The sequence below is a fragment of the Cupressus sempervirens genome, chromosome 1, assembly GCF_028749045.1.
Source record: "Cupressus sempervirens isolate cs-2001-9-10 chromosome 1, ASM2874904v1, whole genome shotgun sequence".
NCBI lineage: Eukaryota > Viridiplantae > Streptophyta > Pinopsida > Cupressales > Cupressaceae > Cupressus > Cupressus sempervirens.
In genome coordinates this window covers 529393413-529410344 of record NC_143118.1, presented here as the reverse complement: position 1 = coordinate 529410344, position 16932 = coordinate 529393413, and the positions used below count along the sequence as shown (strand labels likewise).

Genomic DNA, 16932 nt, shown 5'->3' with positions numbered 1-16932 from the left:
ACGGTGGTCAGGGAAACCTTCCACCATCCAATTCTAGCAGTTTGGGAACACAACAAGTTGGTCGAAGACAACCGAGAAGAATAATGTCGCAAAAACAAAAACTACCCAAGTTTACTGGTGAGGGGAAGGAAGATCTTGTCAGACATTGCCGTATGTATTGCCATATGTGTGAAGCTATCTGGATGGCAAATGGGGTTACTGATAGAGACGAATGGGTTCATTAGTTTCCTACAACCCTATGGGGTGTTGCTATTAACTGGTATTTAGATATGGACAAAACGAAAATAGGTTCATGGGACGATCTTAGAAAAGAATTCCACACAGAATTTAAACTGCTTCAGGACGATAATGAGATCGTCACAAAATTCTTTAGTGCTAAACAAGGGAAGAAGGAAATTGTCCGAGCCTGCAATAGAAGGTTGAAGGAATTGCTCGGGAAGATGGAAACCCAACTGGCAAACGAATTGAAGGAGAAATGGTTCGTCGATGGATTGAATGCATCTCCAAGAAGAAAAGTCAGGATAGTACTGCCAATGTCGTACAACAATGCGTATCACTGAGCTTTGACTTTGGAAAGCAAAAGTAAAACATTAAAAAAGAGAGAAAATTGAAAATTAAATAATAATAAAATAAGAACTTTATAAAGTCGATGGGAATAACAATGTTGGTAACACATGGAAATAGGAAAGGTCACAAGGTAAATCGATGCACCAAGAAGTTTCATATTGCATAGTGATTGGAAAGAAGAGATTGCACTGGAAGAAAAGCTAGGAGAGATGGGAGAACGAAGTAGAGTAGCACCAGGAGGGGGAGTGGAGACTATGGTGCAGACAGAGGACGAAATGCCAACAGATGATAGGAGGGATAAGGATGTACATGCATACCTCCATGCTATTACCAAGGTAGTGGATAGAGGCAGGTTACTTGCAGCACGATGAGAGGAGGCTAGGGAAGAGGCTTGGGTAACAATAGAGAAATCTTGGGAGGAGATAGCTACCCTACTAGCCACTTAGTAGACCGCTTGGAAAGCGGAGTGTGTATAGTACTAGTAGTGCAACTAGAGGCAGCCACGTAGGGTAAGAGTTTGGTGGAATAGCAGTTGGCAGAGCCAATGAAGGAAAATGAGGTAGCAAATTTAGCATACGATAAGGAGGCTGAATTACAGGAAGTCACATTGATGTTGAAGGGGGTAGTTGATGAGAATTCGCAGATACGAGTAGATCGAGATATTTGCACTCAACATGTGTACCAGTTGTAGAGGAGACTGTATGCTTCTACGTCCCAACCAACAGCTCCAAGGATGCTTCCTCTTCTTAGCTTGTTTTTTTTTTGGGGGGGGGGGGGGGGGGGGGATGATGTTGTCTAGAATAATTATAAACCTTCGGGAATAGTTAATAGTTAAGTGTGTAAGTTGCTTAGTACCTAAGGTAGTTGGAACGTGACGATTGAGTCGCAACCCTTTGGGTACTATATGTACACCTGCTTGAGCGGCATTAGAGATCAATCAGAAGTACATTGTCTTATATTGTATTGACATGAACATTAATGGAAGCAGCAGTACAGTTTTATGAAACTCAGTGTTCCATTCTTTACTTTTCTATTATGCACTAAACCTATTTACTCGTGACGGTAAACATCTTGTAGCTTAGCTTGAAGTGTTTTAACTAGTTCTGTTACAGTCACCCTCTCACACAGATTTTCTTGCTTGCATGTGATGTAAAAGGGATTGCATGTATTCATTTAATAATTTAAGAATGGTGGAGTAGGTTGATTGGGTCCTTATCCCACAAATGAATCGGGAAACAAAGCATTTGATAAAAGCTGGAAGTTCATTCTATTTTGTGAAATAGATTATTGATTGCTTGAAAACCTTAATATGGATTATTGAAAGGGATAAGAATAATTGCTATGAGTAATAATGATTGGGTATTAATCTTAACGATGAAGGTATTTATTGTGCATATGCCTCTGACTTAATGAAAAGGCCAATTAGAAAGGGTTGATAGGCTAGACTCCATGGTTGATTTGGAGATCCTGATGAGCAAGCATTTTCCTCTGCATCGCCTTCAATTTCTCTTTTTATGCTTCCTAAGGCTAGTGGTTTCATTAGCTGCCAAAACCATCATGTTACCTTTTCATGCTGTAGTCCTACTTATGTTTGTAACCTACTTCATAATGCTAACTGATTTGATTGATTTAAATGGGAAACCATTTAGTCTATTAAAATCCATCTCACTCCCACATATCTATAGACTTCTTAAGAACGAAGGTTTTGGTGATGCTTGAAAGGTCACTATCACATCTTGTTGGGAATCCTTTGGAACACAAGGAAGTTGACACATGTTACATATCCTTCTTGCCTTGTTCCAACAATCTTCCAAGATATTGGTTAATCTAGCATATAAATGGAGATCAATTCCCCTCTATCTATTTTGCGGGTTTTCAAGAAGCACAAGGCCAATCTTGGCATCAAGCTATTCCACCTATGTCACCTATGGTACATAGTGTCTCTATATCTTTTCAATATTAAACAGCATGGTTAAGGTCGTAGTGAGAGTTTGTAAACCTAGCTATATACAATACTTTGCTCATATTTTGTGTTTTGGGAATTATTGTATTTGTCTATTGATAAGTTTCAATTGCTTTTTTGCAATTTTAATGCAATGATGTGTTAAAATTGTGTGCTTATGACGAATTTTTACTTTGGCTGTCCATTTAGAGATCTCAAGAGAAACACTTGGGAAACTTTGTATTGTGTTTGGTGGGTGTGCTCATGACATGTGCCTTCAACAATTCTCGAACTTTGACAAAGATTTTGTTGTATGAAGCAATTGTTGTAATGGTCCTATTTTGAATTTGTGTTAATTGGTATTCTTGTAGGCTATGGTTCTCACATCCTTTTGAGTTTTATTCTATAACATATTGAGTTCTATTTTAAGATGATCTACTTTCTATTTTGAGATGATCTACTTTCTTGATTATTGTGTTCAATGGTGAGGCATATTGTCCTAAATATCTAAGCCTTTTTTAAAATATATTAATCGAGTTTATTCATTTGTGTGTTCCTTTCCCTTTTTACTCATCCATCATTTCTCATTTGATCATATGACCCAATTTTGTTTTAGCAAGTTATGTTTTATGCTCTTAAGGGCACCGATATTTTTTTATAAATTTAAAATTAAAGTGCTTAGCAAACTATTTAATGTGACTGATGATGTTGGAATGACATGCCCTTTGGCTCCATGTGAAACACTTTTGACCTGGAGTTGTCAACCAGTGAAATGGGGGACCTCATCCTCTTATTATAAAGCCGAGGGCCAACCCCAGGAGCACATTGGATCAGTGAAGGCGTAAGCTCATGATGACAATGGCCCAGTGGGGGTTTGAAACTGGGTGGGGACAACACCACAACCACCACTTAACCAACACACTAGGCCGTTAAGGGCATAATTAATCAAGCTACCATGAATTAGATTTGATGGGAGATCTATTTCCTGTATTGTATGTACAATGTTCCATAGGGACATGCTTCAAAAATCCAAGTGTCCTCCCCGGCATTTTGAGGGCGAGGACATTTTGGGAATGTCCCATCTTTTTCAAGGCCAGGCAGCCTATTTTTTTTGGTCCACAATAATAAGGTAACTTTTCAAGAAAAAAACTAAAAGATTGCCAAAAGGCTAAAAGTGGGGAGGATTGTAATTGCAAATTTTATGCATTGTGTTTACTCATTATTTCAATGCAATTTATTTTTTGAAGTTTAGCCCCTTGCCATCAAGAAAATTCGTGAACTATTTTATTGTTCATGAAACTTGTCATCATATCCCCAAAATTGGAAGAAATGTTCCATGCATTATCATTTGAAAAAATAGTCATTAGCAACAATCTCAATCTTCAAGCACGACAAAATACTTTTGTTATAACTAGCTATAGAAGAGTCAAAGTGCAGAGGATTGTCTTGTGAAATTCATTGCAAATTAATTTTATTTTTATAATTTTAATTATTGTGTGTTTTTTACTATAGTTCGTGATGTTTTGGTGATGTGGACGGGGGACGATAGGGGATGCATTTCTAGGATGTTTCCTAGAGGACTAAAAATAGGGGACGGCAGTATACAATTTTTTAATAAAATGTGTGAATTTTTCAAAACACATTAAGATATTATAGATGGAGAGATAAACCCAGAGATCTGTCAATTGATAAGACAATATGCAAATAAATCTTGGATTCACGAGTTACAGGATAGTATAACAACATAAATGATAATAATAGTGTTTGAAATCGGTATTGTTTAACAACATTATAACAATATTCTCAAACATCAAAACATGATCTATCAATATAAATGTCCAAATCAAAATGTCTCAAACATATATCTATAAGTCTCAAACTTCAAAATACAATATAGGTCTCATTCCAGCTATTATTACAATAATAGACAATCATCTATTATTAGTTAATGGTAATCTATTTGTAATGTTGTGTAAATATTAGAATGTTTCTAATATTTAGTTAGCTTTAGTTAGCTATAGCACTTTTAGCTTTCTTTCAGCTAGAATAGAATGTTTCTATTCTTTAGGACCGTTTCCTAAGGAAACATCGTTCCATTCTTTTATATATAATGACCTTTCAGTGCATGTTAATAATAAGCAAATATTTTCCAATTACTTCATAATATGGTATCAGAGCTAATACTTCAATTTTTTTTGAAAATTTTATAACTTCTTTTGAAATTATTTGTTACAAATTTTGACATTTTTTTCTGAGATTTCTCAAAAGCCCGTCTAGGGGTTTTTGTTTCTATGAGAAATTCGTAGCTAAACACATCGCAAATCGTTTTTTCTCTATAACCAAATAAGGTTTTTCCAAAGAGCGGGTCTGTACTCCAAATCGCATTTGCTAATGCTCGACTCTCTATTGATCATGAGCAGAGATCAAGATTCGCGAGCTAGGGTTTCTCTATGCAAACTGCGTGGTCTGGTCGTGCAATTAACACCATCTCTTGTCGCATTTTTTTTCAAACTGCTCTGTCCTGCTTTTGTGGCTGCCATTTTTAGACACCGTCTTGGTGTCGGTTTTACCCTCCAAAGCCAAAAACAACCAGAGATCATTTGCTTTCTACCACAAATCGTCATTTGTTTGCTTCCAAACTCTATTTTTCTACAACTTTGACTATTCATAGCCAGCGACTAGGGTTTTCTTCGAAATCCTAGTTTTTGACCACAAATTTTTCTCTGAGTAGATATTCTTGGTGGGTTTTTCGAGAGCTCAACTGGGTTGTCCGTTTTTCTGGGTGCCTTGATTTTCGAGCCAATGGATCCAAAAAATGACAAGATTTTCTTTTCGGGTTTGTTGAGCTCTCTTTAGGGTCACTGGGTCTTTTGTTTGTTTGCCTCAAAGAACGTGCCTTAACAGATTTTTACGTTTTTCATTGAAAAACGTGTCATGGCATCTTTAACAAACATTTTGTTCGAGCACAACTCAAAATTCAATGGTCAAAATTATGGCACTTGGAAGCAGTGGATCATCGCAATTTTTGAATATCGGAATACCAATCAACTTGTTTTGGGTGTTACGAAGCGTCCGACTACTCTTGGTATTGATCAAGATACTTGGGATCTAAATATTTGAGAGGCAATGATGCTTCTCAAATTATCCATGGTTGATGATTAGCTCTCTCAAATTCTATCCGACAGGACAGCTGCCAAGATCTAGACACATTTCAAAGGTCTTCATGAGACTTCTAACAAAAGTAGAGCTTTCATTTTGAAGAACATTCTGTTTTCTATTGTCATGGATGAGCGAACCTCGCTCCAGGCACACTTGAATAGGATTTAGGAAATCCATGATCAGTTGCTTGCCATCGGTCGCAAGATGGAGGAAGAGGACATTGTGGTTATCACTCTTCGGAGTTTACCAAAGTCCTATGAGCATTTTATCGAGACTGTCAACATCACGTCTTCAAATGTTGATTTGAAGTTCACTGATCTCTACACAATTCTGCTTCGACAAGATTGATGGAAACAACAGTTCGGTAGCAACTCCAGCTCCACCTCCATAGAGCAAGCCTTTGCCGCTAAATCCTTTTAGAAGGATAAAGGCAAGTTTCAACAATCGTCTCAGCAAAAGTCTTCTCCTCCCGCATTAGATGGCTCCTGGAAGAACATTCAATGCAACTACCACAAGTTTGGGCACATGAAGGTTGAATGTCGGAAACGCTTAGCTGCACAATCTAAGCAATCAAGTTCGTAGCCCAAAGCAAACAATGCAAAGCACACTTAGCAGACGAAATTTGCCTTTTACGCCTTCATGGCTGAAAGACCTATAGTTCATGTCAAGTCGTCTGCCTGGTACATTGATTCAGGTGCCTCTTGTCACTTCACTCACCGCAAAGATTGGTTCAATGACTACCACCCTTATTCAGACTTTGTTAGTTTTGGTGGCCGAGAAGAGTACATAGTTGTCGGCAAAGGCGACATTCAAATTCTCAGTTTATTGGGAGGAATCTCGTTTTTCTCGATATGTACTATGTTCCAGGGATGGAACTAAATTTAATTTTAGTCAGTCAGTTACTGCGACATTCTCCACACTTGGATGTCACCTTCAGATCACATCAATGCACCATCACTAATCGGGCAACTCAGTCTACTGTTGTAGTGGGTCTTGAGGATCATGGTCTTTTTAGACTTATTGATTTTGGTGATTCTCGTGACTTTAGCTATGGTTGTTTGACGGTCTTTTGTTAGCACACTTTGGCATCAGTGATATGGGCACTTAAATGTACATTATCTCTCACAACTTGCTTGGGATGAGCTTGTTCTTGGATGGCCAGAGATTCAGACTCAACAGCTTGGAGTTTGTGATGCATGCCAAGTTGGGAAGCAACATCGCACACCTTTCACAAGTGGCGATTCATGGCGCACTTCTTAGGTGCTTCAGCTTGTTCGTGCTAATATCTGTGGCCCTATGGCCACTCCTTTTGTTCTTGGGTCCAAGTATTTTCTATTGTTTGTTGATAATTTCAGTAGAAAAATGCGAGTGTATTTCCTTAATATGAAATCAGAAGCATTTCATGTATTTCAGAAGTTTAAACCTTTAGTTGAAAAAGAGTTTGGGAAATCTATTATTACTCTTAGATCAGACAATGGGGGGATTTTGTTCTAATGTTTTCTCTAGCTTCTTGGATACTTATGGCATCAAATTCTAGTTAACCACACCCCATACACCACATCAAAATAGTGTTGTTGAATGTCGAAAAAGAACAATCACCGAGATGGCTCGATCCATGCTTGAACATAAACATGTTTCGAAGAAGTTTTGGGCATAAGCAATTAACACTATAGTTTTATCTGTTGAATTGGTCACCCACAGTGGCGGTCAAAGGTAAAACTTTGGAAGAGGCCTGGGCAGGTCATAAGCCCAAAATCAGTCACTTGAATGTTTTTGGCTCCTTGCTTTTGTTTGGAACCCTGATGCGTCATGCACCAAGTTGGATGCCAAGAGTGAGAAACTCATGCTTGCTAGATATAGTAGTCTTCACAAAGCCTACCGCTTGATCGATGTGAGACATCTCATCTCATCTCATCTACAGTCGTAATGTAGTCTTTGATGAGCAGCGATGACCTTTCATTCCTGTTTTTCCTGTTCCCGATCCAGCAGACTAGCCTCTGAGGGCTCATGATTTGGGAGGTAGGCTTCCATTAGGTCCACCTAATGGGAGGGTTCTAGTAGCTCTTGCAACTCCATTTATACTAGTGATATCTGTATAGACACCTCCAACAAAATCACCTCAATTTTTAGATGCTTCCCCTGAGTTTGATATAGAGTCTTCTGATGAGGAACCTAATCACCAAGCATCTCCTGATACTAATGTTGGTCATTCTCCTCTCTGGCCTAAGTGGTGGGCTAAGACACTTGCTGATCTTTGTGATGATGAGCTCATTGATGGGGAGAACTGCTCAGAAAAAGAGCAAACCTACAAAGTTTGTTAACTTTGCTCTCATGGCCAACATTCATAGTGTGTTTGAACCTCAAACATATTCCGAGGCTAAAGGAATTCCAGAGTGGGAACAAGCCATGACATCTGAACACCAGAGCTTGCTAAAGAATAACACTTGGGTCCTTTCTGATCTTCCACTAGGGAAGAAACCCATTCGCTGCAAATGGGTTTACAAAAGTAAATACAAATTGGATGGTACTTTCGATAAGTACAAAGCTCATGTAGTTGTGAAGGACTTTTCTTAGCGTCAGGGCATTGATTATGAGGAGACCTTTGCTCCTACTGTAAAAATGAGCACCATTAGTTTAGTCCTAGCCATGGCAACACAGTTTGGCTGGAAGGTCCATCAGATGGACATCAAGAGTGCTTTCCTAAATGGTGATCTCCATGAAGATGTCTACATGACGCAGCCTCGTGGTTTCAAGTTTGCTGGTAAAGACCATGAGGTTCTTAGATTGGTAAAAATTCTCTATGGCTTGAAGCAGGCCCCTCAGGCATGGTACATAAAAATTGATAAGTACCTTAGTGATCAAGGCTTCTAGAGGAGTTCTTCAAACTCAATTTTGTACATCTAGACTATTGATAGTGACATCATCGTTCTGGTTATTTATGTGGATGATTTGACCATCACAGACAGTTCGGCTTGATTCAAGGAATCCAACAGAATTTATGCCAGTGTTTTGATATGACTAACCTTGGCCTCATGCATTATTGCCTAGGTGTTGTGGTTTGGCAACAGTCTTCTGGTATATTTGTCCCTCTCTACAAATATGCTAGGGCTTGTTCAGACAAATTCCGTATGCAGGATTGCAAGCTTGCATCTACACCTATGGAGAAAGGTCTCAAGTTATTTGCAAAGTCTGATTCTCCTTCTGTTGATGATACTACATACAAGCAGCTAGTAGGCAACCTCATCTACTTCTCTGCTACTAGGCCTAAGATCAGCTTTGCAATTAGCTACATCTCATGCTTTATGACAATTCCTAAGGTTGATCATTGGATGGAAGCAAAACGGGTGCTTTGTTATGTGTAGGGCACTTCAGATTATGGGCTTGTTTACTCGTGTAGTTTAATCCTAGACTCAGTGGGTTCACAGATTCAGTTTGGGCAGGCTCTATTCATGATAAAAAGTCAACTTTTGGATATGTGTTCAGTTTGGGATCTGTTGCAGTCACATGGACCAGCAAGAAGTAGTTGGTAGTTTCTCTCTCCGCTACAAAGGCCAAATACAGAGGGACTGTTAAGGTAGGATGTGAAGCTGTTTGGCTTCGTCGGATGCTTTGTGATATGCAGATGTCACGAGTAGGACCGACTACTCTGTTTGTTGATAATGAAGGCCTTATCAAGTCTGCTCGAAATCCAGTCTTCCATTTACGAACCAAGCATGTGGATGTTCACTGTCACTACAAATGACATCTGGTTGAAAACGAGACAATAGGTTTGCAGTATGTTCTTACCACAGATCAGATTGTAGACATTCTCACCAAGCTTCTTGGTCCTGATAAGTTTGTCAAATTCAAAGGACGGCTTGGTGTTGTAGATAGATTAACCATAGTTTGTCAAATTCAAAGGATTGCTTGGTGTTGTAGATAGATTAACCTTTAAGGGAGGGTATTACGATAATAGATAATCGTCTATTATTAGTTAATAGTAATCTATTTGTAATCTAGTGTAAATATTAGAATGTTTCTAATATTTAGTTAGCTTTAGTTAGTTGTAGCTTTTTTAGCTTTCTTTCAGCTAGAATAAAATGTTTCTATTCTTTACGATCGTTTCCTAAGGAAACATTGTTCCATTCTTTTGTATATAAATTTATAATGACCTTTCGGTCTCTGTTAATAATAAGCAAATATTTTCCAATTACTTCGTAATAGCTATCAATATATTTAATTTATTTTAATATCTATTATTTAATATATAAAAATTTCATATATTTGTTTATCTTAAAACCAAAATATAAAACATATTTAATCACAATTTCTTTTGCTGAATTTTTTCCCATGCCAAAGTTTTGAATAATATCGTCCATGGATACAAATTCGAACCTTGTGGGCCCCTCGCATTACCGCTTTGGCACTAATAATTTTAAAGAGTTTTTTTTAAATGCCAAAAAACATCCAAATGTGTAGGGGGGCACTTTTTCATTTCAGGGACAGATAGGGGACATTTTCGGTGTCTCCTAGGTGTTTCTGGGATGGATAGCTGTGCGCAAATGTCAGGGAATGTTTCCTGCCATTTCTCGTGGTTTTTTGAAATCGGGGACAGCTGGGGGACATTTTCTTTCCATACCACTATCCTCAAAACATTTCTGGGATATGAATGAGTCCCATGGGGACAGGGAACACATCCCCATGTAACTTAGGTTTTTAAGCTAGTGTTACTGTCAATGAAACTGTGTCACCCCATCCCACAAACTTGGAGAAATATGCACACATTTTGATTTAATAAAAACAGTTACTAGCAACAAATTCAACCTTGGAACACAAAAGAGTGAGTTAATAACAAGACATAACAAGCTACAAAAGAGTCAAATATTTTCTTGCAAGCATGATGATTGTAATAATTTTGAATGACACATTGAATATCATTGCAATTGCCAAGTCTTCCAGAATGTCCAACTCTATTTTAACTTCAAAACAAATCCCAGAAATGATGTTCTGTCATGTAGAGAGGTTGAATAGAATCATTGTTTACCTTTGGAGAATTATTGAAAACTTTTCCTTTTATGTTACACTAATAGAAAATGTTTCATGCTTTCTAATGGTTGTAGATGACTTTTGCTACTCAGTTTTGTTTGCTGCCATTATAAAACTTGTTGCCAGGATTTAGCATTGGTAATGCCTTCCTTGACACACTATATTAGCCTTGAAGTGAATTTGTTTTGTTATACTTAGGTTCTATCTCATATTCTTATTTTGATTGGTTCTTTTCTTAAAATAGAATGTGCATTGGAACCTAATTAAACACCAGAGAATTAAATACTTATTTTTTGTTCTCTTTGCAGTCATTGTCTGATGGCGATTTGGAAGCATTGATTTCGGATGAAATATTTCAACCTCAAGCTATCTGGTCACTTGCTGACTTGCAGGTAGATAATTTTAAATATTTATATCAAGGAATTTGTGATATAGCATGTCTCATACTTGATAACGAGGCATACTTCAGCTTCTATTATTACTATTTTAAAGCATAGGAACTACAAAACTCTTATTTTAAAGTATGAGCTACAAGATTTTAATGTGTACAAGACATTGAAATGCAGGTGACATGTGGAACATTGGGTCTTTCCACGGGAACTGTCAAACTTTTGGGTCCAAATGGAGAAGAGCATGTTGCATGTGCTGTTGGAACTGGTCCTGTAGATGCTGCATACAAGGCTATTGATAGTATTGTTAAGGTATCACTGAATAAGCTATTTGTGGTCACTTGTAAGATTTATCTTTTGTGTGTTAACTTCTACTTTTTCTCTTGAGATCAATGAAGCATATAGTTATTGCATGATATGCTTGAATGTTAAATTGTTAATTATTCAGTTTTTTTCCCCTTTAACTTTTTCTGTTTGGTGCGAAGTATGTAACCAATTTCTATTTCTATAGAAGATGACAGATATATTGACATCTTTTATAAAATACAACAATGAAATGTTTTAATAGAAGTTGGAAAAACGGAGATAATCTCCAAGATTGGGATTTATCAGAGATTTTGGTAAGATGTGTCAATTTCCGTGGGTTGTATGATGTGTTTAAGAAAATAATATTTCTGTTTGCTCTATTGTTCAAAGTTCAACCACCAAATTGTCAACTGGAGCTTTGACAATCTTAAATACCAAAATCATTTCATGACATTTAGTACAGCTGTGTTTAAAAATACATTGTGTGGGACACGGAAGGTTAACAAGTTTCTGATGCCAACTAGTATTTACCTTTGGTATTATATTGTATATTACAGTTACCAGTCAATGCATACTCGCATGCTTTGAGGAAAAATGGTATAGGAAGCATATTTATCTATGTGATGCTCTAATCTATGGCTGTGCATTAGAGGCAAATAACAGGGTCCAAGTTTATCTTTCCTTTGGTCGAATTGAAACTAGTGCGATGAATAGGTTGATAATGATTTATGAAAAATCCTAATTTGTAATCCAATAGTTTTTGCTTGTTAGTAATGCATAGTGAAATAAAGTCATGGATGCCCTTGTGTGGATGCTGCAATATGGCTTCTAGATTTCTAATCAAGTGAATTATCTCAAGGATTTATTCATTGCATTGTATTAAGAAAAGCACCAATCTACAATTCGTTCCTCCATCTCAAAAGGAAAACTAATTTTCTTGATAGGCATATATCTTGATTGAAGGAAATAACAATGAATCATGACATCCAGGTACCTGTGACTCTTCTGGAGTATTCACTAAATGCTGTGACGGAAGGTATTGATGCATTGGCATCTACAAGAGTTGTGATCCGAGCACAGCAAGGACATTCTTCAACACATGCAATTACTGGAGCAACTGTTCAACGGACCTTTAGGTTTATATATTATTTTTGTTATCATTATGTTTTATTTTGAAAATTTTCATAGTAGACAAAAAACATATATTTCTATTTTTTCACCTTGATCTGGTTCTTCAATATTGGAACAGTGGGACAGGAGCTGGAATGGATATTGTGGTCTCTAGTGTGCGTGCATATACAAATGCCTTGAACAAAATGTTGGGATTTCAAGTTGAATCTATGAATCCAGAGAGAAGCCATGCTCATCGTGTCTCTATGTAAAATTCGTATTCAACGAAGCATCATACTCAGTGTAGTCCATGTTTTGGTTAAGTGAGGTTTTGAAAGAAATAACTGTAAGCATATTATCTCATTGATTTTGGTCAGAGTCAGATTTCTCTTATTTATTTTTATTTATTCAAAATTTCCTGATTTTTTGGGTCATGTGAATTATTTTCAATTCTGTATATTAACGGTATACTTGAATCATGATATTCAACATTAGTGCATCCAAAATGTAAGGAATGAGTACCATCTTGTGTTGTAACTAACAAGGTAGGTTTGTTAATCAGGACCCCATTTGAAACAGTTCGAAGCTAGTGATAATATTGAAGTCTAATTAAATGTTTTGTGTTTGTTTCAAATTTCATATTATTTATGAAACAAAGTAATAGTATTTATATTTCCCGTTGCAAATTTAAAAAATTATATTGTTTTGTACGAGTCTCTGCATACATGGAGGTTGTACTTAGCCCTGTTAGCTGGCCATAGTTTTATACCACATAAACACAACGAGACTCCCAGATCACTATGGCTGACTTTCGTCTTTGTTTCATCAATCAGTTTCATACTCAAGCAAGCTTATACCTTTATGCTCATGAGCTGACTGATGTTAGCTTGAGACTACCTTTGCACACCTCTGTTACTCTTTAGGAGGCATATGCCCCAGATAAACTACTTGTTGTGTAGTGTCCTAGAAGCCCATCCTTGAACTATAGTGTTATGATGTGTCGAAGCCCGTAGGCTAGAAGTATAAGTGCCTATTGTTTCTTCTCTAGTCTATGGTAGGCCTAGGTTAGGCATCCTTGGACAAAAGAGTGGTATTCCAAGATTGGTGTCACCACCTCCCATCTATTCGACACATTCGATCAAGGTCGTTACTCTGAAGTTATAGTAAAGGTTTGTGGGGTCTTACCACCTAGCTGTTGGTAATCCGCATCTTCATGGCGAACTCAATTTCACTAGGTCCATGTTGGAGACAATAGGGTAGTCGTTGCACCATTTGTGCAAGTCGCTACTTATGCGACAAGGAATTTTGCCACCTTAGGACAATTAGAGTTACTATCGTTGTTTAATAGGGCTTCCATTAATTAATAGTAAGGGGACCATCACTCCCCAAATCACTAGGAGTTTCTAGAATTTAGATCCATCCTCGAACCCTTCCCCCTATGAAATTGACCATTTGGCCCAAGGCGATGCAAAAAAGCCAACTTTCTTTTTCTTTTCTTTTTGGGGTTGGGGGGTCTTTGTTTACCCTACAAAGTGTTTTTAGGAAGGGCGATGAACCATAAACTGCAAATGCTCATATTTATCTATATAGTAACACCCCATTCTAGGCCTCCTGTCGACAATTGTATCTCTCCATCGTATGGATCTGGCCATTGGTATGTATCTTGGTATGGATACAATAATGTTACCATAGTGTATTCCACTGATTTGTATGTTTAGTTATTACGGATTGTATGAACCATTTACTGACCCATAACTTTTCCCATAAGATGCCCCATAGTTTGCACAAATTTGATGATTGTCCCATAGATAAGTTCCATAAGATGCCCCCTAGTGTGTCACATTGATTGTACATACATAATAGATGGTACAAATTGGTTCATTCTTATCCCATGGTGGGAAAAAACTTGGTCCTGGGGACAAATCTCGTCTTGTATAAATAGATCGAGGTAGCCTGCCCCGCCTATCTAGATAGCATCCTATATAGATATTCGTATGGATGGCCTATACAGATGTTGAGCTGGTTTGGAATAATTGGGCGACAAAAGGAGGCATTAACTACTCCATTTGGGGTTCACCCATAGAATAGTAGGGCATCCAGGGTACAAAACACATAAAGGGATTGAATCACACGCAGGTGTTAGGGGACAAATTTCCATATATAAAAGAATGAACCAATGTATGGGGAATTAAACTATTGCATACACATTTGGGGACCCCATACCCCATAATATGATAATATTCGACTGGGATAGACGAGCTGGACCAAAGCACTACGATATGGGGCATGGACTACTATGGGGGATGACAACCACACGTGCGTATTATAGGAACAAAATACATTGGGGGACCAACTTGAACCATCTATAGGGGTCTTGAACCATCATTTGGGGAACTAATCGCATTCAAGGAAAGAGCCACATGCATATGACAACAAACACATAAGGACCCCAACCACTACATCTATATAACTAACTGCATCTAGGTTTCCAAGCAGGGGACAAATTGACCTAAATAGAAGAATGACCATCACATCAAGGGAACGAACCGCCTATACCGAGGAACTACCCATTTGGCATTTCAAGAAGAAGGGGGAGACATTGGACATCACGAGTATCTGAATCACTTGTACGAAGGTCATAGCGCCTATCACGATCATCTAAACCACAAGCATCTAGATCTAGTATGAATCTTGATCTCTGAGCTTTGGTTCATTATCACAAGGCCATAGAAATTATAGGCTCGTATTCTTCACAATAATATATTTGTTGGGGTAATAATTTGTTTTAGGGGAGGAGGATGGGTAGATTATGGGATAACTGTAACCTTTACCCCATACCCCCTACCCCAATTATTATAGATAGTTCGTGTAAGGACCGAGAATGGGCAAGTTACGATGCAGGCACTAGGGCGTTTGGAATAATATAATAGTAGGGCCGCCACACCACAATATGGCATCGCCTACCCTGCAATTCTATGGGCTATTGGCAGATTATGAATGTTACATATAACATCTTTATCTAGATGCCCACACTTTTCTATCCTTGCCCAGCCTTCCTATCCGGATCCAGTTCCACTCTACTATTTTATGGTGATTCTATACGTAACATGTAAACGCACGCATAGTTCCCCTACAATAATATAGGTGGTGTTGCAGGTCAAAAGGGTTATCCTGGGAAGAAATAGTTGGGGTTGGGCATGTACCCTACTATTCTAAGGGTCGAATCCCCTACCTGTAGTAGGGTGGGGGGCCCCTACGATAATATACCTCAACATCTCCCCCCTATATATGCAACGATCAACTAAGACAAAACAAACTAATCAACGTGCACCTTGCTTGGAATTTATAAAAGATGGGGACTATAATGGCCATAGCTGGTGAAAAGATTACTTATTTGGAATATGGAAAATGCCCAATTGTAATGGGGGAGGCATTTAGAGTCAGTGGTGAAATATAGCAGTGCACTTGTGTAAAGATGACTACGAGAACGTGGGATAATGTGAGGTCTTAAAATAGAGAAAATAACTATAGAGAAGCAATTAGGTAAACACTTGGTGTAATTGGGTGCCGATGTGTCAAAAGCCAAAGTATATGTTTGCCAAACAACTCAAAACTCATTCTAGATTTTTCTATTCAATGTCTTCAATGTTGTGCATAATAAGTGCCTAGAAAATCTTGTACCACAAATTAGGTTTGTCATATAAATGTTAGATTTGAAATACACATGGCAATGTAAATAATGTGAACAAATGGTTTGCCTAGAAAAAGAGTGAGCAAAGAAGAGAGACAATCAATGCAACACAAAAACTCAAAACATAGACATGGAAGAAAAACTATGTAGCAATTTGGAGATAAAGAGAGGAAGCAAATGATCTACAATGAGATAAAAGCAAAATGAATTAGCTAACCTTGAATGACTTTTAACGTGTGCATTATATTTGAGGCATTTGATTTTGATAGAATCAGTCAATGATTTATATTGGACATCTATTACAATAGTGAAGAAATATGACAAACAAGGCTCTAGACTCTAAGAAACCACAAAAAATAAGGAAAAGTGAGAAAATACAAAAATAGACAAGTGAATAATCCTAAAATGAGAACATTGATACAAATACAAATCGTTGTGCAATGGAAGGGCCCCTTAAAGTGGTGGGAGCAAATGAAGATTAAAGTAAAGAACAAAGGGATCAAAAATTGTCGATGCATGTTGGAGATGATGATGTAACAAAATTAGGTGTGAAAAAACCGCTCCTCGATTACTAGTAGTTTTTTTAATATTATTTCAAACTGCCAATTTAATTGACCAAGCATTTTCCAACTTACTTAAAGTGTTGACATCCAAACTTTTTGACCCATAGGCATGATAGTAACTATACTCCACCATTTAGCTTTTACTCGATAGGGATAAGCTTCTAATGTTAGGGCCATTTC

At 37.6% G+C, this 16932-nt stretch overlaps 1 protein-coding gene across 1 annotated transcript in view; it reads left to right on the top strand.

Moving 5' to 3' along the window:
• The window catches only part of LOC149578548 (2-isopropylmalate synthase A-like), a 101109-nt gene extending 87992 nt beyond the window's left edge, over nucleotides 1-13117 (top strand). Inside the window, exons 9-12 of the mRNA XM_089829774.1 lie at nucleotides 11002-11085; nucleotides 11260-11394; nucleotides 12379-12524; nucleotides 12638-13117. Of these exons, the coding sequence (XP_089685900.1) occupies nucleotides 11002-11085; nucleotides 11260-11394; nucleotides 12379-12524; nucleotides 12638-12770 (498 nt within the window). The 3' untranslated portion in view covers nucleotides 12771-13117. The remainder of the gene's footprint in view (nucleotides 1-11001; nucleotides 11086-11259; nucleotides 11395-12378; nucleotides 12525-12637) is intronic.
• The last annotated feature ends 3815 nt before the right edge of the window (nucleotides 13118-16932 follow it).